The sequence below is a fragment of the Tachyglossus aculeatus genome, chromosome 23, assembly GCF_015852505.1.
Source record: "Tachyglossus aculeatus isolate mTacAcu1 chromosome 23, mTacAcu1.pri, whole genome shotgun sequence".
Taxonomy (NCBI): Eukaryota; Metazoa; Chordata; class Mammalia; order Monotremata; family Tachyglossidae; genus Tachyglossus; species Tachyglossus aculeatus.
In genome coordinates, this window is record NC_052088.1 from 42,156,222 (window position 1) to 42,181,616 (window position 25,395).

Sequence of the window (25,395 nt, forward strand, 5' to 3'; positions counted from 1 at the left end):
TTCCCGAAAGGCGGAAAAAGGTTTTTATTTTCGGAACCACCCAAAAGCGAAAGGTTCGTGTCTGACCTCCTTTTAAATAAACGCGTTAGGATCTCCCAACCGGGGGCCCAATCCCGTCCCAGAGAGGAGGGTTTCTTTCCCCCCGGAAGACTGGGAAAGAGTTGGGATCCGGCCGCGGTGGGAAGAGCTGGGGTTTCGTTCTAGCTCGCGCTCTGCTCGGCTCCTTGCTTAATATCTGGGAGAGATGATCCGTTGGCGGGCGCTTCTGAGATCGGCGCCTGCTGTGTGATGAAGGTCCGATCGGGAACGTTTCCCCCGTCGCTGCGAGAAGGGCAAAGGGTCCGAGGGAAGTTAGCGATAAGGCCACGGAATCGATTCAGGCAGGCTCCGGGCTCGTCTAATATTAATAACTGTGGGATTCGTTAAGCCCTCACTAAGTTCCAGACACTGTACTGAGCGCCGGGGCGGATGCCAATAGAGTTGGAAGCTCGTTGTGGGCGGGGAACGTGTCTGTTGCTCTATTGTACTGTCCCAAGTGCTTAGTACAGTGCTTTGCACACAGTAAGCGCTCAATGAATGCGAATGAACGAAGACAGCCCCCACGGGGGGCTCGCAGCCTTAATCTCCATTTTACGGGGGGGGAACTGAGTCACAGAGAAACGATGAGGGGTGGGGGCAGGATTAGAACCCAAGTCCTTCCGACTGCCTGGGTTCTACCCACCGGGCCGCGCTGCTTCGCCTCTGATATCCTTCACCAGCTCATCCCAGCCCCGGTGAAGCCGTTTTTGGCACGAAGGATCTTACCCGACTCGCTTTTTCTCTCCGGTTTTAAGAGCCGCGCGGTCCGGTAGCGGGGGAGCCGAACACTGGTTGTATTTCCTGCGGGAGATGAAACGCGGACGGACAAAATGCCATTAAATGGGGCCCGACCCTCCTCTGAGCTGCATTTCAGTCACGCGGGCGGCTGAGGAAAGACTCAAGCGATTAATCAATCGTATTTATTGTGCACCTACTGTACTAAGTGCTTGGGAAGGTATGATACCGCAATGAACGGTGACGTTCCCTGCCCGCACAGTCTGGAGGCGGGGAGACTGACACCATCATCATCAATCGTATTTATTGAGCGCTTACTGTGTGCAGAGCACTGTACTAAGCGCTTGGGAAGTACACGATCATGATGATGGCGTTTATTAAGCGCTCACTATGTGCAGAGCACTGTTCTAAGCGCTTTGGGGAGGTTACAAGGTGATCAGGACATCAGTGCAAATAAATATAATCAGAGAGACGGACATAAGTGCCGTGGGGGTGGGAGGGGAGCCAGTCGGGGCGACGCAGAGGGGACTGGGAGATGAGGAAAAATGGGCTGGGAAGGAAGGCCTCTGGGAGGAGACGGGCCTTCAGTAAGGCTCGGAAGCCGGGAAGAGTCGGTGTCCGTGGGATTTGAGGAGGGAAAGCGTTCCGGACCACGGGCGGGATGTGGGCCGACGGCGGGATGGGCGAGATGGAGGCCTGGTGAGGAGAGAAGCGGCCCAACTGGGCACTGAAAGGCAGTTTTTGTCACAGATGAGGTCCACTTCATCCCCATTTTCCAGACGGGGTCGCTGAGGCCCGAAGAAGTGTAGTGACTTGGCCAAGGTCTCAGAGCCAGCTGGTGGGCCTTGGGGGAAGGCAGGCTTAGCAAAGTGCTCAATAAATACTATCGATTGATTCATTCAATCATATTTACTGAGCGCTTACTGTGTGCAGAACACTGTACTAAGCGCTTGGGAAGGACAAGTTGGCAACATCTAGAGACGGTCCCTACCCAACAGCGGGCTCACAGGCTAGAAGGGGGAGACAGATTTCTAACCTCCGCTGGGAACGACTGAGTTCCTGCCCTCAGGGGCCTTTCATTCATTCATTCATTCATTCAATCGTATTTATTGAGCGCTTACTGTGTGCAGAGCACTGTACTAAGCGCTTGGGAAGTACAAGTTGGCAACATATAGAGACGGTCCCTACCCATCGGCGGGCTCACTTTCAGTTGTTCATGGTGTTAAATATATACTATGCGTCAGGCACCGTATTGGACACAGTCTATGTTCCCCCCCACCTGCCCCCCGTGGGGCTCGCAGTCTTTATCCCCATTTTACAGATGAGGTCGCTGAGGCCTGAAGAAGTGAAGTGGCTTGGCCAAGGTCTCAGAGCCAGCTGGTGGGCCTTGGGGGAAGGCAGGCTTACCAAAGTGGTCAATAAATACCATTGATTGATTGATCGATTCCTAACCTCTGCTGGGAATGACTGAGTTCCTGCCCTCAGGGACATTTCATTCATTCATTCATTCATTCAATCGTATTTACTGAGCGCTTACTGTGTGCAGAGCACTGGACTAAGCGCTTGGGAGGTACAAGTTCGCAACATATAGAGACGGTCCCTACCCAACAGCGGGCTCACTTTCAGTTGTTGCTCGTGGTGTTAAGTACATACTATGCGTCAGGCACCGTATTGGGCATGGTCTATGTCCCCCTGCCGTGGGGCTTGCAGTCTTCATTCCCATTTTACAGATGAGGTCGCTGAGGCCCGAAGAAGTGAATCAATCAATCAATCATATTTATTGAGCCCTTACTGTGTGCAGAGCACTGGACTAAGCGCTTGGGAAATACAAGTTGGCAACATCTAGAGACAGTCCCTACCCAACAGTGGGCTCACAGGCTAGAAGGGGGAGACAGAGAACAAAACAAAACATATTAACAAAATAAAATAAATAGAATAGATATGCACAAGTAAAATAGAGTAATAAATATCTACAAACATATATACAGGTGCTGTGGGGAAGGGAATTCATTCATTCAATCATTCAATCAGATTTATTGAGCGCTTACTGTGTGCAGAGCACTGTACTAAGCGCTTGGGAAGTACAAGTTGGCAACATATAGAGACGGTCCCTACCCATCGGCGGGCTCACTTTCAGTTGTTCATGGTGTTAAATATATACTATGCGTCAGGCACTGTATTGGACACAGTCTATGTCCCCCCGCCGTGGGGCTCGCAGTCTTCATCCCCATTTTACAGATGAGGTCGCTGAGGCCCAAAGAAGTGAAGTGACTTGGCCAAGGTCTCACGGCAGACAAGGGGCGGAGTCCTTCACGTTCTCCCTCGGACTCCCGGGCTCAGTAGAGAAGCAGCATGGCTCAGTGGAAAGAGCCCAGGCTTCGGAGTCAGAGGTCGTGGGTTCTAATCCCGGCCCCGCCACTTGTCCGCTGTGTGACCTTGGGCAAGTCGCTTCACTTCTCCGAACCCTCAGTTCCCTCATCTGTAAAATGGGGGTGAAGACGGGGAGCCCCACGGGGGACAACCTGATCACCTTGCATCCCCCCCAGCGCTTAGAACAGTGCTCCGCACCGTCGTCCGCTAGCGGACTTGACGTGACCGACTCCATTTTGTGCGTGCTGACGGTAACCCGCCATTATGTGCTTAAGCGCTTAGTACAGTGCTCTGCACACAGTAAGCGCTCAATAAATAAATAAATACGATTGATTTTGGGCAGGACGAGAGAACAGCACCTTTTTGTATTTTAGGCAAGGCTGTCTTCGAGGCCAGTAACAAGTAACACCTATCTATGCAAGGCCACAAGACAGTGAAAACGGAGAATAGTGAGAATTTACAACATCCTGTCGGTCCCAGTTGGATTCCTGAAATTCCCAAATCAATCAATCAATCGTATTTATTGAGCGCTTACTGTGTGCAGAGCACTGGACTGAGCGCTTGGGAAGTCCAAGTTGGCAACATCTAGAGACGGTCCCTACCCAACAGCGGGCTCACAGTCTAGAAGGGGAAGACAGAGAACAAAACCAAACATACTAACAAAATAAAATAAATAGAATAGATATGTACGAGTAAAATAAATAGAGTAATAAATATGGACAAACAAATATACATATATACAGGTATATATACAAATGCTCCGTTCCCATGTAACTCAATAAAAGGAACAGTGAGAATGGGATCGGGGCTGTTTGTCGCTCGTACCTCTCCCGGGAGGTGAACAAGTAGCCACTTTCCTTCTTTCCTGCTCTATCCGAACTCACGTCTCCGACTCCTTTTTCCCTCCTCAGCGCTTGGAACAGTGCTGTGCACACAGTAAGCGCTCAATCAATCAATATCAATCGTATTTATTGAGCGCTTACTGTGTGCAGAGCACTGGACTAAGCGCTTGGGAAGTACAAGTTGGCAACGTGTATATGGGGATGAAGACGGTGAGCCCCCCGTGGGACCACCTGATCCCCTTGTATCCCCCCCAGCGCTTAGAACAGTGCTTGGCACATAGTAAGCGCTTAACAAATGCCATCATCATCATTATTATGATGATCTTGAACCTACCCCGGCGCTTAGGACAGCGCCTGACACGTAGGAAGTGCTTACCAAATAGCCCAGCCGTTATTATTAAATAGGGACCTACCGGAGAGGAAGGCGATTCATTTTGGCAAACAGTAGCCTCAAAACTTTTTCCTTCTGTTCCCAGGTCAGATCTCCAATATCCACCTTCTCCGTATTGACGTTGGTCCTAAAGGATCGGGGCAGAGGAAAATATCGGCGCAGTAAGCAAAGGTTCCTTCCTGAGAATAAATAATAATAATAATAATAATAACGGCATTTATTAAGCGCTTACTATGTGCCAAGCGCTGTTCTAAGCGATCAGGTTGTCCCTCGGAGGGCTCCCGGTCTTCACCCCCATTTTCCAGATGAGGTCACTGAGGCCCGGAGAAGTGAAGTGACTCGCCCAAAGTCACCCAGCTGACAAGTGGCAGAGCCGGGATTCGAACCCGTGACCTCGGACTCCAAAGGCCGGGCTCTTCCCACTGAGCCACGCTGCTTCCCTCCGCTGGGAAAGCTGAAGTGCTTAATGGGTTGAGAGGAATCAGATGGAGGGAGTTCGCTCCTTCCCGTGGCACCGTCAGTGGAAAGAGCCCGGGCTGGGAGTCAGAAGGTCCTGGGTTCTAATCCTGCTCCCGCTGGGGGACCTGGGGCCAGTCGCTTCACCTCTCTGAGCCCCGGCTCTCCTCATCCGTAAACTGAGGATTCAATCCTTCCCCCTTCCTGGGAGCCTCACGTGGGACAGGGCCTGAGTCCAACCTGATGAGCGCTTGGCACCAAATAAGCGCTTGGCAAGTACCACCATCATCATCATGGAGTATCTATGTTTGTCCAGATTTATCCCCCTACTTTCCCTGTCCATATTTACTCTTCTATTTCTTTTTTATGACTCTCCTATTTTATTTTTATTTTTCTATTTCTATTTTTATTTTTCTATTTCTATTTCTAATGATGTGTACCGGGCTTTAATTCCATCTGTTCCGACAACTTCGACACCTGTATCCCGGGTTTTGTCCCGTCGTCCGTCTCCCCCTTCTAGACCGTGAGCCCGCCGTCGGGTCGGGACCGTCTCTAGATGTTGCCGACTTGTCCTTCCCAAGCGCTTAGTCCAGTGCTCTGCACACAGTAAGCGCTCAAAAAATATGATTGAATGAATGAATGACTAGTCTAGAGGACCTATGGATAGCTATAGGACCTATACCTATCCATAGGTATAGAAGGATGTGGCTCAGTGGAAACAGCCCGGGCTTGGGAGTCGGAGGTTATGGGTTCAATCAATCAATCAATCAATCGTATTTATTGAGCGCTTACTGTGTGCGGAGCACTGTACTAAGCGCTTGGGAAGTACAAGTTGGCAACATATAGAGTTCAAATATATATAAATATATATATATATTACTTACTATGTGCAATGAACTGTTCTAAGCGCTGGGGCGGTTACAAGGTGATTGAGCTGGTCCCACGTGGGACCAAGCTGCCTCATTATTATTATTATTATTATTATTATTATTATTATTATTATTATTATCATCATCATCATCATCATTGTAATTGTTATATTTATATTATTATATTATATTTATATTTATATAATATTTATATATTATATACTTGTTATTCTTTTAGACTGTGAGCCCACTGTTGGGTAAGGTCTGTCTCTATATGTTGCCAACTTGTACTTCCCAAGCGCTTAGTACAATGCTCTGCACACAGTAAGCGCTCAATAAATACGATTGATTGATTGATTGATATATATAGGGTTCAAATCCCAGCTCCGCCAATTGTCAGCTGGGTGCCTTTGGGCAAGTCGCTTCACTTCTCTGGGCCTCAGTGACGTCATCTGGAAAATGGGGCTTAGGACTGTGAGCCCCCCGTGGGACACCCTGATTAACTTAATCAATCAATCATATTTATTGAGCGCTTACTGCGTGCAGAGCACCGGACTAAGCGCTTGGGAAGTCCAAGTTGGCAACACAGAGAGACGGTCCCTACCCGACAGTGGGCTCACAGGCTAGAAGGGGGAGACAGAGAACAATTCCAAACATATTAACAAAATAAAATAAATAGAATAGATACGTACAAGTAAAATAGAGTAATAAATACGTACAAACATATATACATATATAATAATAATAATGATGGCATTTATTAAGCGCTTACTATGTGCAAAGCACTGTTCTAAGCGCTGGGGAGGTTACAAGGGGATCAGGTTGTCCCACGGGGGGCTCCCAGTCTTAATCCCCATTTTACAGATGAGGTAACTGAGGCCCAGAGAAGTTAAGTGACTTGCCCAAGGTCACACAGCAGACATGTGGCGGAGCTGGGATTCAAACCCCTGACCTCTGACTCCAAAGCCCAGGCTCTTTCCACTGAGCCACGCTGCTTCTCTAATAATAATAATAATTATGGCATTTATTAAGTGCTTACCATGTGCAAAACACTGTTCTGAGAGCTGGGGAGGTTACAAGGTGATCAGGTTGTCCCATGGGGGGTTCACAGTCTTAATCCCCATTTTACAGATGAGGTACCTGAGGCCCAGAGAAGTGAAGCGACTTGCCCAAAGTCACACAGCTGACAAGTGGCGGAGGCTGGATTTGAACCCGTGACCTCTGACTCCAAAGCCTGGGCCCTTTCCACTGAGCCACGCTGCTTCTCTAACAATGTACAGGTGAACAAATGAACAGATACCGTCATTGCTATTAGCATGAGTACCATTTCTCGGCCTCCAGAAGATCCCGATGCACGCTGTTGGTGCTGTCCTCCCCTTCCCCGAACGTCCGGATCCTGGGATACTCCGCTCTCCCGGCGTACGCCTCCCTCATCTTCCGCTGGAAAGCGGCCCGGGCCGCCTGCCGGTAATCCTTCCTGCCGCTCTGGATTTCCCGCTTCACCTGCCGCAGGGCGTCCAGGAAGAACGTCTCCACCTCCGTCCTCTGCTCCAGGATGTTCCTGGCGAGCGTCTTCACCCGGTTCATCTCCCGGTCCTTCACCTCCAGGAGGTACTGGAGCTTGTCGATCTCCGTCCGGCCTTCCCGACTCCGCAGCCGGGCCTCCCGCCGGGCGTCGTGGATCTCCGCCTCGAACTCTCGGGTCATGTGGCCCAGGGCCGTCTCCAGCCTCTCCACCTTCCTCTGGAGCGTCTGGATCTGGGATTTCTGCTGAGTGACTTGGAAGATCTTTTCCTTAACCAAAAGCTCGTTGGTCTCCTAGAAGAAGAGAAGGATGCGGGGGCCTCAGTTTCCCAGCCGGCCGTCGCCGTACTAAGCGCGCCGTACGTCGCTCCCTGCCTCGAGGAGGGAGGAGAGCGGCGTGGCCTCGTGGGTCGATGAGGATCCGGGTTCAAATCCTGCCTCCTCCCCTTGTCCGCTCTGTGACCTCGCACTGGTCACTTCGCCTCTCCGGGCCTCAATCAATCAATCAATCGTATTTATTGAGCGCTTACTATGTGCAGAGCACTGTACGGTTACCTCCTCCGTAAAATGTGGGACGGGGACTGCGTCCGACCCAATCCGCGCTCGTATCCGCTCCGGCGCTTAGTACTCATTGCCAACTTGCACTTCCCAAGCGCTCAGTACAGTGCTCTGCACACAGTAAGCGCCCGAGAAATACGACTGAGTGAATGGATGGCACCTCGTAAGCGCGTGACCGACCCCACGATTATGAACGTTACTACCTGCCGTCTAGCCATCTTCAAATGCCTCGTTTTGTTCAGCATCCGTTACTTTCATTCATTCAGTCAGTCAGTCGTATTTATTGAGCGCTTACTGTGTGCACAGCACTGGACTAAGCGCTTGGGAAGTCCAAGTTGGCGACATAGAGAGACGGTCCCTACCCGACAGCGGGCTCACAGTCTAGAAGGGGGAGACGGAGAACGAAACCAAACATATTAACAAATTAAAATAAGTAGAATAAATATGTACAAATCAATCAATCAATCAATCGTATTTATTGAGCGCTTACTGTGTGCAGAGCACTGGACTAAGCGCTTGGGAAGTCCAAGTTGGCGACATAGAGAGACGGTCCCTACCCGACAGCGGGCTCACAGTCTAGAAGGGGGAGACGGAGAACAAAACCAAACATATTAACAAAATAAAATAAATAGAATAAATATGTACCAATCAATCAATCAATCAATCGTATTTATTGAGCGCTTACTGTGCACAGAGCACTGTATTAAGCGCTTGGGAAGTCCAAGTTGGCGACATAGAGAGACGGTCCCTACCCGACAGCGGGCTCACAGTCTAGAAGGGGGAGACGAAGAACGAAACCAAACATATTAACCAAATAAAATAAATAGAAGAAATATGTACCAATCAATCAATCAATCGTATTTATTGAGCGCTTACGGTGTGCAGAGCACTGTATTAAGCGCTTGGGAAGTACAAGCTGGCAACATATAGAGATGGTCCCTACCCGACAGCGGGCTCACAGTCTAGAAGGGGGAGACGGAGAACGAAACCAAACATATTAACAAAATAAAATAAATAGAGTAAATATGTACCAATCAATCAATCAATCGTATTTATTGAGCGCTTACTGTGTGCAGAACACTGTATTAAGCGCTTGGGAAGTACAAGCTGGCAACATATAGAGACAGTCCCTACCCAACAGTGGGCTCACAGTCTAGAAGGGGGAGACGGAGAACAAAACCAAACATATTAACAAAATAAAATAAATAGAATAAATATGTACCAATCAATCGTATTTATTGAGCGCTTACTGTGTGCAGAGCACTGTATTAAGCGCTTGGGAAGAACAAGCTGGCGACATATAGAGACGGTCCCTACCCGACAGCGGGCTCACAGTCTAGAAGGGGGAGACGGAGAACAAAACCAAACATATTAACAAATTAAAATAAATAGAATAAATATGTACAAATAAAATAGAGTAATAAATATGTACAAACATATATACATATATACAGGTGCTGTGGGGAGGGGAAGGAGTGGGCTCAGTCTGGGAAGGCCGCGTTACCGCGTAGATTATCTCCCCTCTTAGACTAGTTGCGGGGCGGGGATGTGTCTCTGCATTATTAATAATAATAATCTTAATTACGGTATTTGTTAAGTGCTTACTATGTGCCAGGCACTGTACTGAGCGCCGGGGTGGCTACAAGCAGATCGGGGGGGGGGACACAGTCCCTGTCCCACGGGGGGCTCACGGTCTCCATCCCCATTTGACAGATGAGGGAACTGAGGCCCAGGGAAGTGCAGTGACCGGCCCAAGGTCCCACAGCAGACAGGCGGCGGAGCCGGGATTTGGTCTCCGTCCCCATTTGACAGATGAGGGAACTGAGGCCCGGGGAAGTGCGGCGAGGGCCCAGGCTCCAGCCACTATTTCCTGCTGCTTCCCGCGCGCTGGTCTGCTGTGCGACCTCGGCTGGGTCACTTCACGCCTCCGGGACTCGGTTTCCTCATCCGTAAAATGGGGATCCGGTACTCGTTCATTCATTCAGTCGCATTTACTGAGCGCTTCCTGGGGGCACGGCGCTGGACTGAGCACTTGGGGAGTCCAAGCCGGCAACGTAGAGCGGCGGTCCCTCCCCGACAGCGCTTGGCCGAGTGCTTGGAACCTAGTAAACCTAGTAATCAATCAATCAATCGTATTTATTGAGCGCTTACTATGTGCACAGCACTGGACTGAGCGCTTGGGAAGTACAAATTGGCAACCTAGTAGTAGCTTTAGAGAAGCAGCGTGGCTCAGTGGAAAGAGCACCGGCTTGGGAGTCAGAGGTCGTGGGTTCGAATCCCGGCTCTGCCATTTGTTAGCTGTGCCAATCAATCAATCAATCGTATTTATTGAGCGCTTACTATGTGCAGAGCACTGTACTAAGCGCTTGGGAAGTACAAATTGGCAACACATAGAGACAGTCCCTACCCACCAGTGGGCTCACAGTCTAAAAGGGGGAGACAGAGAACAGAACCAAACATACCAACAAAATAAAATAAATGGGATAGAAATGTACAAGTAAAATAAATAAATAAATAGAGTAATAAATATGTACAACCATATATCCATATATCCAGGTGCTGTGGGGAAGGGAAGGAGGTAAGATGGGGGGATGGAGAGGGGGACGAGGGGGAGAGGAAGGAAGGGGCTACCGTGGTGCCACCGTGGGCAAGTCGCCTAACTTCTCTGTGCCTCCGTTTCCTCATCTGTAAAATGGGGATTAAGACGGTGAGCCCCCAGTGGGACAACCTGTATCCCCCCCGGCGCTTAGAACAGTGCTCTGCACATAGTAAGCGCTTAACAAATACCAACGTCATTATTATTAGTAGGAAGCGCCGAGCAAAGGCCGCTCTCCACATCGTTCCCGGGAGCCTGGGCTCGGAGGGGGAGATTTCCCCGCTCGACGCCTCCCGAGCAGGGAATGGCGGTGGGAATCGGGAGCAGAGACCTTCAGCTGTAGGAGGGAAGCTTGATTCTCCTCCAGCTTTTTCGAGTTCTTTTGTAACTCCTGGGCTTCCTTCATGTGGTACTTCAGGGCCTTCTGGAGCCGAACGTTTTCCCTGAAGACGGATCTCCCGGCGTTATCCAGCTGCCTGCGGCGGATAAACGTTCACGCGACTCATCCGATGGCCTGGACGCTTCCCGGGCCCCATTCCCAGCTCGGGACGGAGGTCGGGCCTTCGGGTCAAGCGCGCCGCACACGGGAAGCGCTCGGTAAATACGATCGAATTTAAATATAAATAAATATGTTTATACATGTTTGTACAGTACCTATCTATTCTATTTCTTTTATTTTGTTAGGATGTTTGGTTTTGTTCTCCGTCTCCCCCTTTTAGACTGTGAGCCCACTGTTGGGTAGGGACTGTCTCTATATGTTGCCAATTTGTACTTCCCAAGCGCTTAGTACAGTGCTGTGCACACAGTAAGCGCTCAATAAACACGATTGATGATGATGATCGAATGAAGGAAATCCCTGACTGTGGGCCCACTGTTGGGTAGGGACTGCCTCTATATGTTGCCAATTTGTTACTTCCCAAGCGCTTAGTACAGTGCTCTGCACATAGTAAGCGCTCAATAAATACGATTGATGATGATGGTGATGATCGAATGAAGGAAATCCCTGACTGTGGGCCCACTGCTGGGTAGGGACTGTCTCTAGATGTTGCCAATTTGGTACTTCCCAAGCGCTTAGTACAGTGCTCTGCACATAGTAAGCGCTCAATAAATACGATTGATGATGATGATGATGATGATGATCGAATGAAGGAAATCCCTGACTGTGGGCACACTGCTGGGTAGGGACTGTCTCTATATGTTGCCAACTTGTACTTCCCAAGTGCTTAGTACAGAGCTCTGCACACTGTAAGCGCTCAATAAATACGATTGATTGATTGATTGATTGAAAAGGACTGTCAGACGAGCACAGAGGCGGGAGGGGGTTCATTCATAATAATGATAAATAATAATAATGATGGTACTTGTTAAGCGCTTACTATGTGCCAAGCACCGTTCTCAGCGCTAGGGAGGATATAAGGTGATCAGGTTGTCCCCCGGGGGGGCTCGCAGTCTTCACCAACCTGTTTCCAAGCACTTAGTACAGTGCTCTGCACACAGTAAGCGCTTAATAAATACGATTGAATGAATGAATGAACCCCCATTTTCCAGCTGAGGTCACTGAGGCCCAGAGAAGCGAAGGGACTTGCCCAGAGTCACACAGCTGACTATCAGTGGAGCCGGGATTTTGAACCACGCTGCTTCCCGTCGGTTCAATCAATCAATTGTATTTATTGAGCGCCTACTGTGTGCAGAGCACCGTACCAAGCGCTTGGGAAGTCCAAGTGGGCAACATACAGAGACAGTCCCTACCCAACAGTGGGCTCACAGTCTAAAGATCGTATTTACTGAGCGCTTACTGTGTGCAGAGCACCAGACTAAGCGCTCGGGGAGATCCTGGTCACCTTGCATCTCCCCCAGCGCTTAGAACAGTGCTCGGCACATAGTAGGCGCTTAACGAATGCCATCATTATTGTTATTATCTCCTATCCCTACTGAGCTGGCCACCTCCTTTATTGAGAAAATTGAAATGAGCAGGCGTGATCTCCCTATCATCGCCCCTGCTCCTCTCCAGTTTCCCTCTTCTCCTGCCCCTTCTTCAGCTCTCCCGTCCTTCCCAGCGGTATCTCCAGGGATCACCTCCCGCCTCCTCTCGACATCCACCTCCCTCCCCCCGCGACTCCGATTCCCATCCCGTTATTCCTTATCGGAGCCCCTGCCCCCTTCCTTCTTCCCTCTCTGACCTCCGTCTTCAACCGGTCGCTCTCCAGCGGCTCCTTCCCCACTGCTGTCACACCATCCTTAGCAATCGATCGTATTTATTGAGCGCCTGCTGTGTGCAGAGCACTGTACTAAGCGCTTGGGAAGTATAAATTGGCAACATATAATCCTTACGTCTTCCCCCATCCTCAAAAAACCCTCCCACGGCCCCCTCCTCCTGCTCTTCCTCTCCGAACGCCTCGAGCGAGTCTCGAACTCCTCTCCTCCGATTCTCTCCTTGCCCCCTTTCCGCTCCTCTCGGAGATCACCGGGGACCTTTTAGACTGTGAGCCCACTGTTGGGTAGGGACTGTCTCTATATGTTGCCAATTTGTACTTCCCAAGCGCTCAGTACAGTGCTCTGCACATAGTAAGCGCTCAATAAATACGATTGATGATGATGATGATGATCACCGGGGACCTCCTTCTCGCCAAATCCTTCGGCTCCGTCCTAATCCTCCTCGACCTCTCGGCTGCCTTCGATTCCCCCCGTCCCGCTGTCGTCGTTACAGTATAAATCGAGTTGGCCAACACGTTCCCTGCCCACAGCGAGCTTTTGGTCTAGTGGGAGAGACGGACGTGAGTATAAATAATACAAAATAAGTTAAAACGACTGATGTTCTTCTGGATTGCACTCACAGAGCACACTGTGTGCCCAATAGATATGATTAATTAGGAACGGGAAAAGAGGCTCGGGAATGGCCTGGAACACCTACCTTTCCCTCACAGAGAAAAACAGGGAGAGGGAGAGAGGCGGAGAAAAATAACTCCTCTTACAAAACAGCTTCCTGGTGAGCTCTCTCTGCCAGCATTACTATCTTCTTCTCCGCTTCTTTTTCTAGTCGTTGCTGAAAGGGAGAAAAAGCGGCTTTCAATCCTTAAAAGCAGCTCACGCCCTACACCAAACGGGCCTCTTTCTGCAGTCCGTCGCGGCACAGACGAGGAAAGTCAAAGGAGGGGAAGAAAAAGGGGCCGGTAAGTGTGTCTTGTGTGCGTCAAAATGAAAATAAACGGCGTTTAGTCAGCGCTTGCTCTGTGCCACGTGCCGTACTAAGCGCGATGAGGGAGGAGAAAAGGGAACGCTTCTTTCGGGGCAGGATTTGAGTCAACTCTCTCCTTCCGGAACGGAGGCCCGGAGAAAAGGAAAAGAGAAAGGACATCGCTCTGCCTCGAGGAGAACGGGGAGAAAAGATGGGCAACCGTTTCCTTGACTCTGTTGCCGACGAGGAGCAGCGTGGCCTAGTAGCTAGGCCCGGGAATTGGACCTGCGTCCCGATTCCGGCTCTGCCGCTTGCCTGCTGTGTGACCTCGGGCCAGCCCCCTCACTTCTCTGGGCCTCCGTTCCCTCATCGGCAAAACGGGGATTAAACCGTGGGATTCAGTCGCGGAGAAAGAGAAGCGGCGCGGCTCAGCGGACAGGAGCCCGGGCTCGGGAGTCGGAGGTCGTGGGGTCTAATCCCGACTCCGCCGCCTGTCGGCTGTGTGACTTGGGGCGAGTTGCTTCACTTCTCTGGGCCTCACTTCCCTCATCTGGAAAATGGGGATGAAGACTGGGAGCCCCACGTGGGACAACCCGATCCCCCCAACGGTGCTTGGCCCATAGTAAGCGCTTAACAATCCGTTATCATTATTATTATTGTATCCACTTCGCACTTAACACAGCGCTTGGGGCATAATAGGCACTTAAACACCACATTTATTATGATTATTCTTATCGTGATACCTGCAAGAAGTTATAAAACACCCAACCTGCAGATCTGGACAAAAGCGGAAAGGAATACAAGCGTTGTTCTAGCAGATAATAATAATAATAATGATGGCATTTGTTAAGCGCTTACTATGTGCAAAGCACTGTTCTAAGCGCTGGGGGGGATACAGTGTGATCAAGTTGTCCCACGTGGGGCTCACAGTCTTAACCCCCATTTTTACAGATGAGGTAACTGAGGCTCGGAGAAGTTAAGTGACTTGCCCAAGGTCACACAGCAGACTTGTGGAGCCGGGATGATGAGCAGATGAGGGTTTTCTTCACCAAGTTTAACCGTTCAATACCTTCTCTTCAAAGAACTTTCCCTCCAATCTGCGGACCGTCTCCTGATGTTTCTTTCTGGTGGCCTTCATGTTTTCTTTCAACTACGACAAAGAAGGTAATCATCGGCTCGCCAATGGGACAATTTCTTAAATGCTGTTAGTGCGTAATGCCCGCCACGGAAGCCAAAAATTTTCTCCAGGGGCTCTTGATCTTGAGTGAAATCAAATCAGCCTTTGCCCTCCCCTGGGATCTAAGCATCCTATTTATAATATGCCCCAAAACGTAGGTTGCTTAACTTCAACAAGATGGAGAAATCGGGTTGGGTAATTAAAATGAACCCTAAGATATTTTAAAGATGCTTTTAAAGACTGATTTTTTTTAAATTTTCCCCTCCAGCCTAGAAAACTAAACTCTTCAGAGACTTGTTATATGTATATATATGTATATATGTTTGTACATATTTATTACTCTATTTATTTTACTTGTACATATCTATTCTATTTATTTTATTTTGTTAGTATGTTTGGTTTTGTTCTCTGTCTCCCCCTTCTAGACCGTGAGCCCACTGTTGGGTAGGGACTGTCTCTATACGTTGCCAACTTGTACTTCCCAAGCGCTTAGTACAGTGCTTTGCACACCATAAGCGCTCAATAAATACGATTGATTGATTGATTGATACGTTAACTTTTGACGTTCCGCAACGGGAAGGAACACGATATCGGCCAAGGAGTGTTGCCAACTTGTACTTCCCAAGCGCTCAGTACGGTGCTCTGCACATAGTAAGCGCTCAATAAATACAACTGAATGAGTGAATGAAAGGAATCAGTACGATGCCGACTTAATTACAAGACACAATCTTAAGAAGAGCTAAATCAGACGGCAAATAAGGACATGAGATCATCTTCCTTTAGGCCTAGCTTTCTGACTCTGTATTCTTTTCCCAGTGCCTTTCGGGGAAGTTTCATAGATTTTTACTTTTCATGCCTACTCCCTACTTTTTTTGTGTGTTGGGGGCGGGAGGGTGTCTTTTCTTTCCCCATCTATTTCATTTAGTTTGGAAATTAAATCGGGAGAGACAGAAAGAGATGAACTTGTATCCAAATCCTGGCTCTGCCACTTGTCTGCTGTGTGGCAAATTAGGTGGGCAAATCATCTAACTCGTCTCCATGCCTCAGTTCCCTCATTTCCTCATTTTGTTCTGATAATAATAATAATAATAATAATGATGATGGCATTTATTAAGTGCTTACTATGACTTGACACCTGTCCGCATGTGTTGTTTTGTCGTCTGTCTCCCCCCTCCTAGACTGTGAGCCCGTTGTCGGGTAGGGACCGTCTCTATACGTTGCCGACTTGGACTTCCCAAGCGCTTAATACAGTGCTCTGCACACAGTAAGCGCTCAATTCATTCATTCCTTCAATCGTATTTATTGAGCGCTTACTAAATACGATCGGATGAGTGAATGAATGAAACTGCAAAATGCGGGTTCAATTCCTAGTCTCCCTCTTACTTAATCTGTGAGCCCCGCGTGGAACCTGCTTATTCCGTATCTACCCCAGCGCTTAATACAGTGCTTGGCACTTAGTAAACACTTAACAAAACCCATTATTATTATTATTATCAGCACTTAGAACTGTGCTTGGCACATAGGAAGTGCTTAATTATTATCCCCCTCGTATCCCCCCAACAGTGCTTGGCAATCAATCGTATTTATTGAGCGCTTACTGTGTGCAGAGCACTGTACTAAGCGCTTGGGAAGTACAAATTGGCAACATATAGAGACAGTCCCTACCCAACAGTGGGCTCACAGTCAAGAAACTGGCACATAGTAAGTGCTTAACAATACATTATCACTATTATTATTGTATCCACTTCACACTTAATACAGTGCTTGGTTGCATAATAGGCACTTAAACGCCACATTTATTAGGATTATTGTTATTGTGATACCTGTCAATTTGATACCTAACAGATATCGTGATACCTGTCAATTTGGTGTTTTTTAATGCTATTTGTTAAGCGCTTACTTTGTGCCAGGCGCTAAGTACTAAATTACAACGCTCAATGATATATATTAAATCTCTCACTGCCCTTATGGACTACAGCAAGTATTTTTGCACTGAGCCTCCAATAATAATAATAATAATAATAATAATAAATAATAATAATAATAATAATATATGGAATTTGTTAAGCACTTATTATGCACCAAGTATTGTTGTAAGCGCTGGGGTAGATACAAGGTAACACAGTCCCTGTCCCACGAGGGGCTCGCGGTCTCCATCCCCATTTTACCGATGAGGGAACTGAGGCCCAAATTTGGGGAAATTTCCCCAAAAGGCACCGGAAAAAGAATTCAGAGTCAGAAAGCTAGGCCTACTGAGGCCCAGAGAAGTGAAGTGACTTGCCTAAGGTCACACAGTGGGCAAGTGGCATCAGAACCCGTGGCCTTCTGACCCTTAGGCCTGGCCTCTAGCCACTAAGCCACGTTGCTTCTCCACTCCGTCAATGAATCAATGGTATCTATTGAGCACTTACTATAATGTTAATAATAATAATAATAATAATAATAATAGTTATGGTATTTTAAGTGCTTACTATGTGCCAGGCACCGTACTAAGCGCTGGGGTGGATACCAGCAAATCGGGTCCTACTGCTTCCCTAAACGTGCAAAGAGCACTGTACTGTCTCTATATGTTGCCAAATTGTACTTCCCAAGCGCTTAGTACAGTGCTCTGCACACAGTAAGCGCTCAATAAATACGACTGATGATGATGGTGATGATACTAAGTGCTTAGGAGAGTACCATAAAACAGAGCTAGGATATTTTGTATTTCCCAAGCCCAACGTATGGTGCATTGTGTCACCTGGGCGCTCAATAAATAGGGGTATATAGTCACTAACTATATCTACTTTTATTAAGGCGGTTTATTATCCCTTCATTTTATGAAAATCAACTGATGGTACTTATTAAGCCCTTCCCTTGTACAGAGCCCTAAGACTAAGCCCCTGGGACGGTCCGACGCACAAGCAAGGAAACCGTACCTCCTCCAGTTCTCTCTCTACTTGAAGTTTCTTCTTCCGAAATTCCTTTATGGTTTTCAGTTCCAGCTGGATTAAGCCGATTTCCTTGGCCTTTTGGTGAAATTTTTCCGTCAGCTCCTCCAGCTGCCGACTGTAGTTTTCCTCCTGTGAATGACAGCGTGTCGTATCGCGGTGGAGGGGTCTGCTGAAATGTGTTTTCTTGCGAGACGGGCAGAGTCCGAATGGTACGGGGAAAATGGAGCACCGCAGTTGGGAAAAACCATGATGGAAAGGGAAATCTGTATATGTCTAGATCTATCTATATCTAGATAGCTAGATATAGGTGGATAATAGATATGTGTATCTATATACACACACATATCATATATATGTATATATAAATGATGTGTGTATACATACATATATCATATATATGTATATATAAATGATCTGTGTGCACACATACATATATCATATATATGCATATATAAATGATATGTGTGTGCATACATACACATATCATATATATGTATATATAGCATATCTATGAATGGAGAAGCAGCATGGCTCAGTGGCAAGAACAGGGGCTTTGGAGTCAGAGGTCATGGGTTCAAATCCCGGCTCTGCCAATTGTCAGCTGTGTGACTTTGGGCAAGTTGCTTCACTTCTCTGGGCCTCAGTTCCCTCATCTGTAAAATGGGCATGAAGACTGTGAGCCCCCCGTGAGACAACATGATCACCTTGTAACCTCCCCAGTGCTTAGTACAGTGCTTTGCACATAGTAAGCACTTAATAAATGCCATTATTATTATTGTTATATGCATACACATACATAACATATCATATATGTGTATGTATATATACATATATGATGTGTGTACACACGTATATCATAGATGTATATATAGCATATATGTGTGCGTGCACATACATACATACATATGCATATATAGCATATGTGTGTATGCATATACATACATATCTATATATGTATATATAGCATATGTGTGTATACATATACATATCACATATATGTATATATAGCATATATGTGTGTATATATATGAATATATATATACATATTCATTCAGTTGTATTTATTGAGCACTTACTGTGTGCAGAGCACTGGACTAAGCGCTTGGAAAGTACAATGCAACAACAGATAGAGACAATCCCTACCCAACAATGGGCTCACAGCCTAGAAGTCTATCTATCTATCTATATTTATATACACACACACTATATTTAAGTATAGTGTATATATATATAGTATAAGTATATATAGTATAAGTATATATAGTATAAGCATATAGTATAAGCATTTAGTATAAGTATGCATAAGTATATATATATATATATACCTCCCCAGTGCTTGGAGCGGTGCTTTGCACGTAGTAAGCGCTTAACAAATACCATCATTATTATTATCTTCTAGACTGTGAGCCCATATGTTGCCCACTTGTCCTTCCCAAGCGCTTAGTCCAGTGCTCTGCACACAGTAAGCGCTCAATAAATACGACTGAATGAATGAATGAATCCTAAGTATATTTATATGTATATATACATATATATGTATATATATGTATATATATACATAAATATATGTATTTATATGTATATATAAATATATATAAAGTACCTACACACACACACATGTAAATAAATTCACTCACCAGTTTTTCATTCTCCTCCTGGGCTTGTTTCTTGGCATCAACCAACTGCTGTTTCAGTTTCTCAATCTACAGAGATGAGAATAAAGACCTATTGAGAAATGGCAAACGCTCCCCTTCTCTCCCCCCACAGCAAACAAAATCGATCGCTCTGTGACATTGTCCTGAAAATTACTGCGAAAGAGAGGGGGGGAAAGTGTCCACAGTGAAGCAACTGTCATTTATTCACTCATTCAATCGTATTTATTGAGCGCTCACTGTGTGCAGAGCACTGGACTAAGCGCTTGGGAAGTCGGCAACATCTAGAGACGGTCCCTACCCGACAGCGGGCTCACAGGCTACAAGGGGGAGACGGACAAAAAACCCAAACATATTAATAAAATAAATAGAATAAATATGTGCAAATGAAATAGAGTAATAAATACGTACAACTGTCCTTCCTTAAGCGCCGGAGGAGATTCAAGGTGATCGGGCTGTCCCCCGTGGGGCTCCCAGTCTTCATCCCCATTTTCCAGATGAGGTCACTGAGGCCCAGGGAAGCGAAGTGACTTGCCCAAAGTCACCCAGCTGACAAGGGGTGGAACTGGGATTCGAACCCATGACCTCTGACTCCCAAGCCCGGGCTCTTTCCACTGAGCCACACTGCTTCTTCATTCATTCATTCAATCGTATTTATTGAGCGTTTACTGTGTGCAGAGGACTGTGCTAAGTGCTTAGTAATTTTGGTATTTGTTAAGTGTTTACTATCATCATCATCATCAATCGTATTTATTGAGCGCTTACTGTGTGCAGAGCACTGTACTAAGCGCTTGGGAAGTACAAGTTGGCAACATATAGAGACAGTCCCTACCCAACAGTGGGCTCACAGTCTAAAAGACTGTGTGCCAAGCACTGTTCTAAGCACTGGGGAGGTTACAAGGTGATCAGGTTGTCCCACGTGGGGCTCACAATCTTAATCCCCATTTTCCAGATGAGGCCACTGAGGCCCAGAGAAGTGAAGTGACTTGCCCAAAGTCACCCAGCTGTCAAGCGGCGGAGCCGGGATTCGAACCCATGACCTCCGACTCCCAAGCCCCTGCTCTTTCCACTGAGCCACGCTGCTTCTCTAGAAGGAGATAATACGGATAACCAGCGTTACCCCGTTGGTTCCGTTTATCGTATTTATCGAGCGCTTACGGTGGGCAGACCACTGTACTAAGCGCTTGGGCGAGTCCAACGTGAGGATAAACAGACACATTCCTTGCCCCCAACGAGCTGCCAGTCTAGAGGGGCGAGACTTAGAGCGCTTAGTCCAGTGCTCTGCACCAAGCGTTCAGTAAATACGACTGAATGAGTCAGATCAATCAAGCAATCAATCAATCAATCGTATTTATGGAGCGCTTACTGTGTGCAGAGCACTGGACTAAGCGCTTGGGAAGTACAAGTTGGCAACATATAGAGACGGTCCCTACCCAACAGCGGGCTCACAGTCTAAAAGATGTTAACAGAAATTGAAAAAAGGACTGAAGTGGACGTAAACGCCGCGGGGCCGGGATCCTCAGTCACTTCACTTCTCTGGGCCTCAGCTCCCTCATCTGTCAAATGGGGATGAAGACTGTGAGCCCCCCGTGGGACCACCCGATCACCTTGTAACCTCCCCAGCGCTTAGAACGGTGCTTGGCACATAGTAAGCGCTTAATAAACGCCATTATTATCATTATTAGAGAAGTGGCGTGGCTCAGTGGAAAGAGCATGAACAAATCACTTCTGGGCCTCGGTTGCCTCCTCTGTAAAATGGGGGTTTAGAGTGTGAGTCCCATGGTGGACAGGGACTTCGCCCCACCTGATTAACTCGTGTCTGCCTCAGCGCTTAGAACAGTGGTTGGCACATAGAAAGTGCTTAACAAGTACTGTAATTTGTAGTATTGACTGCTCTGTGCCTCAGTTACCCCATCTGAAAATGGGGATTAAATCCTACTCCCTCCTACTTCGACTGCAAGCCCCATGAGAGACAGGGACTGGTTTAACTTGTACCTACTTTAGTGCTTAGAACAGTGTTTGGCACATAATAATAATAATAATAATTCTCCCCCTTCTAGACTGTGAGCCCATTGTCGGGTAGGGACCGTCTCTCTATGTTGCCAACTTGGACTTCCCAAGCGCTTAGTACAGTGCTCTGCACACAGTAAGCGCTCAATAAATACGACTGAATGAATGAAAGAATATTTATTTTACTTGTACATATTTATTCTGTTTATTTTGTTAATATGTATTGTTTTGTTGTCTGTCTCCCCCTTCTAGCCTGTGAGCCCGCCGTCGGGTAGGGACCGTCTCTAAATGTTGCCAACTTGGACTTCCCAAGCGCTTAGTACAGTGCTCGGCACACAGTAAGCGCTCAATAAATACAATTGAATGAATGATTGAATGGGCTTTGGAGTCAGCTCCGCCAACTGTCAGCTGTGTGACTTTGGGCAAGTCGCTTCACTTCTCTGGGCCTCAGTTCCCTCATCTGTAAAATGGGGATGAAGACTGGGAGCCCCCCGTGAGACAGCCTCATCACCTTGTAATGGTGATCTCTCCATCCCCCCATCTTACCTCCTTCCCTTCCCCACAGCACCTGTATATATGTATATATGGTTGTACATACTTATTACTCTATTTATTTATTTATTTATTTATTTTACTTGTACATTTCTATCCTACTTATTTTATTTTGTTGGTATGTTTGGTTCTGTTCTCTGTCTCCCCCTTTTAGACTGTGAGCCCACTGTTGGGTAGGGACTGTCTCTATGTGATGCCAATTTGTACTTCCCAAGCGCTTAGTACAGTGCTCTGCACATAGTAAGCGCTCAATAAATAGGATTGATTGATTGATTGATTGATTGGTGCTTTGCACATAGTTAGCGCTTAATAAATGCCATTAGTATTATTATTAATAAGAGGCTTCCTGCTTACCAAGTCTCCTTTCTCCATATCCTGCTTCTTGAGGTAGCTTAATACGGACACCGCGTCCTTCTCCATCTTATATTGCTTCCTCTTTAGTTCTTCGTTCTCTTGGGCCAGTTTGCGGGAAGCGTCCCGGTATTCCGTCCGGGACAGCTCTGTGATTTCCAGACGAGTCTCCCAGAGGGTCGCGTTGGCCTTGGCTCGCTCCATTTCGGATTCCTTGGCCAACTTCAGGGACTTTTTCCTCCCCTTTTTCCTGTGTGGGAAGGAGGCGTTTCAGAGTGGGCGCCCCCGACTTGCCCGCTTTCGGGGAAAGGGTTGGCCTTTCATTCGTTCGATCGTATTTATTGAGCGCTTCCTGTGTGCAGAGCACTGGACTAAGCGCTTGGGAAGGCCAAGTCGGCAACATCTAGAGACGGTCCCTACCCGACAGCGGGCTCACAGGCTAGAAGGGGGAGACAGACAACAAAACAAAACATATTAACAAAATAAAATAAATATGTACAAATAAAATAGAGTAATAAATACGTACAAATATATAAACATATATACAGGTGCTGTGGGGACCTTTGGTCATTCATTTATTGAGCGCTTACTGCGTGCAGAGCACTGTACTAACTGCTTGGAAAGTACAGTTCGGGCACATAGTAAGTGCTTCACAAATATCCTTATTGTTATTATTATTATTATTATTATCATTATTATCACCCCAGCGCTTAGAACAGTGCTGGGCACATAGTAAGCACTTCACAAATACCATTATTGTTATTATTATTATCCCAGCGCTTGGAACAGTGCTGGGCCCATAGTAAGCGCTTCCAAAATGCCCTGTTATTATTATCATCCCAGCACTTAGAACAGTGCTGGACACATAGTAAGCACTTCACAAATGCCCTTATTATTATTATTATTATTGTTATTATTATTATTATTATTGTTATTATTATTATTACTATCCCAGGGCTTAGAACAGTGCTGGGCACATAGTAAGCACTTCACAAATACCATTATTGTTATTATTATTATCCCAGTGCTTAGAACAGTGCTGGGCACATAGTAAGCGCTTCACAAATGCCCTTATTGTTATTATTATCCCAGCACTTAGAATAGTGCTGGGCACATAGCGCTTCACAAATACCATTATTGTTATTATTATTACCCCAGAGCTTAGAATCGTGCTGGGCACATAGTAAGCGCTTCACAAATCCCATTATTATTTGTATTATTATTATCCCAGCGCTTAGAACAGTGCTGGGCCCACAGTAAGCGCTTCCCAAATGCCATTATTGTTATTATGATTGTTATCCCAGCACTTAGAACAGTGCTGGGCCCATAGTAAGCGCTTCCAAAGCGCTTCACAAATGCATTTATTGTTATTATTGTTGTTATCCCAGCGCTTAGAACAGTGCTGGGCCCATAGTAAGCGCTTCCCAAATACCATCATTGTTATTATTATTGTTATACCCAGCGCTTAGAACAGTGCTGGGCGCATAGTAAGCGCTTCCCAAATACCATTATTGTTATTATTATTGTTATCCCAGCGCTTAGAACAGTGCTGGACCCATAGTAAGCGCTTCCCAAATGCCCTTACTGTTATTATTACTGTTAACCCAGCGCTTAGAACAGTGTTGGGCACATAGTAAGCGCTTCACAAATACCATTATTATTATCACAGCGCTTAGAACAGTGCTGGGCCCCTAGTAAGCGCTTCCCAAATGCCATTATTGTTATTATTATTGTTATCCCAGCGCTTAGAACAGTGCTGGGCACATAGTAAGCGCTTCCCAAATGCCATTATTGTTATTATTATTGTTATCCCAGTGCTTAGAACAGTGCTGGGCCCCTAGTAAGCGCTTCCCAAATACCATTATTGTTATTATTATTGTTATACCCAGCGCTTAGAACAGTGCTGGGCCCATAGTAAGCGCTTCCCAAATGCCCTTACTGTTATTATTACTGATAACCCAGCGCTTAGAACAGTGTTGGGCACATAGTAAGCGCTTCAAAAATACCATTATTATTGTTATCACAGCGCTTAGAACAGTGCTGGGCCCATAGTAAGCGCTTCACAAGTGCCCTTATTGTTATTACTATTGTTATCCCAGCGCTTAGAACAGTGCTGGGCGCATAGTAAGCGCTTCCCAAATACCATTATTGTTATTATTATCGTTATCCCAGCGCTTAGAACAGTGCTGGGCTTATTAAGCGCTTCCCAAATACCATTATTGTTATTATTGTTATCCTAGCGCTTAGAACAGTGCTGGGCCCCTAGTAAGCGCTTCCCAAATGCCATTATTGTTATTATGATTGTTATCCCAGCGCTTAGAACAGTGCTGGGCTTATTAAGCGCTTCCCAAATACCATTATTGTTATTATTGTTATCCCAGCGCTTAGAACAGTGCTGGGCCCCTAGTAAGCGCTTCCCAAATGCCATTATTGTTATTATGATTGTTATCCCAGCGCTTAGAACAGTGCTAACAGTGTGGACACATAGTAAGCGCTTCAGAAATACCATTATTATTGTTATCCCAGCGCTTAGCACAGTGCTGGGCCCCTAGTAAGCGCTTCCCAAATGCCGTCGTTATTATCTTGATTGGCCTGTCTTCCCCCTCAGCGCTCAGTACGGTGCCCGGGCACGTAGTAGGCGCCCCCCAACTGCCAGCCACGGGGAGGGAGGGCCCCCGGGCTTTGGTGCAGAGCGTTTTGCGGAGGGTGGGCGGGTCCTCACCCCTTCGCCTTCTCCTTCTTCTTCCTGCCCTTCTCCTTCGCCATCACCGCCCTGGTCCCCAACCAAGCTCCCGTTGCTAAGGACACTCCGGTTGCTAGGCTCCGGGCAGGACGCACGGCGTCATTACGTCACGCGCAAACACCAGCTCCCCGTTGCTATGGACGCTCCGGTTGCTAGGCTCGGGACAGGACGCACGGCGTCATGACGTTACGCGCAAACAGCTTCCCCGTTGCTAAGGACGCTCCGGTTGCTAGGCCCGGGGCAGGACCACGGCGTCATGACGTCACGCGCAAAACACCGCCTCTCTGTTGCTAAGGACGCTCTAGAGGGGGCAGGCGGCGTGGTGACGTCACACGCAGGCGGGGTTGGGGCCCCGCCTCTCTGTCGCTTGGGAAGCTTGAGTT

At 47.2% G+C, this 25,395-nt stretch overlaps 1 protein-coding gene and 1 long non-coding RNA gene across 2 annotated transcripts; one reads left to right on the forward strand and one right to left on the reverse strand.

Annotated features, from left to right (window-relative positions):
• Window positions 1-8: 8 nt before the first annotated feature.
• On the reverse strand, window positions 9-25,200 carry BBOF1 (basal body orientation factor 1). The gene is made up of 11 exons (XM_038765528.1): window positions 24,992-25,200; window positions 22,273-22,519; window positions 19,342-19,407; window positions 17,690-17,833; window positions 14,664-14,744; window positions 13,392-13,462; window positions 10,751-10,895; window positions 7,066-7,559; window positions 4,439-4,543; window positions 805-879; window positions 9-321 (listed from the first exon to the last, which is right to left on the reverse strand). The coding sequence occupies exons 1-11, from the start codon at window positions 25,033-25,035 to the stop codon at window positions 201-203; spliced, it is 1,593 nt and encodes a 530-aa protein (XP_038621456.1). The 5' UTR covers window positions 25,036-25,200; the 3' UTR covers window positions 9-200.
• LOC119944548 lies at window positions 4,446-14,575 on the forward strand. Its single transcript, XR_005455928.1, has 4 exons — window positions 4,446-4,577; window positions 10,838-11,016; window positions 13,457-13,589; window positions 14,546-14,575. It is a non-coding gene; the product is annotated as an uncharacterized LOC119944548 (long non-coding RNA).
• Window positions 25,201-25,395: the final 195 nt, after the last annotated feature.

Bases quoted from the DNA above. Each gene is read 5' to 3' on its own strand.
- BBOF1 (XM_038765528.1), bottom strand. From the start codon at position 25,035: ATGGCGAAGGAGAAGGGCAGGAAGAAGAAGGAGAAGGCGAAGGG. The intron at 880-4,438 runs GTAGGTCCCTAT...CATCTCCCGCAG, and splicing joins ATGAATCGCCTTCCTCTCCG to GAAATACAACCAGTGTTCGG. The intron at 322-804 runs GTAAGATCCTTC...CCCTTCTCGCAG, and splicing joins GGAGAGAAAAAGCGAGTCGG to CGACGGGGGAAACGTTCCCG.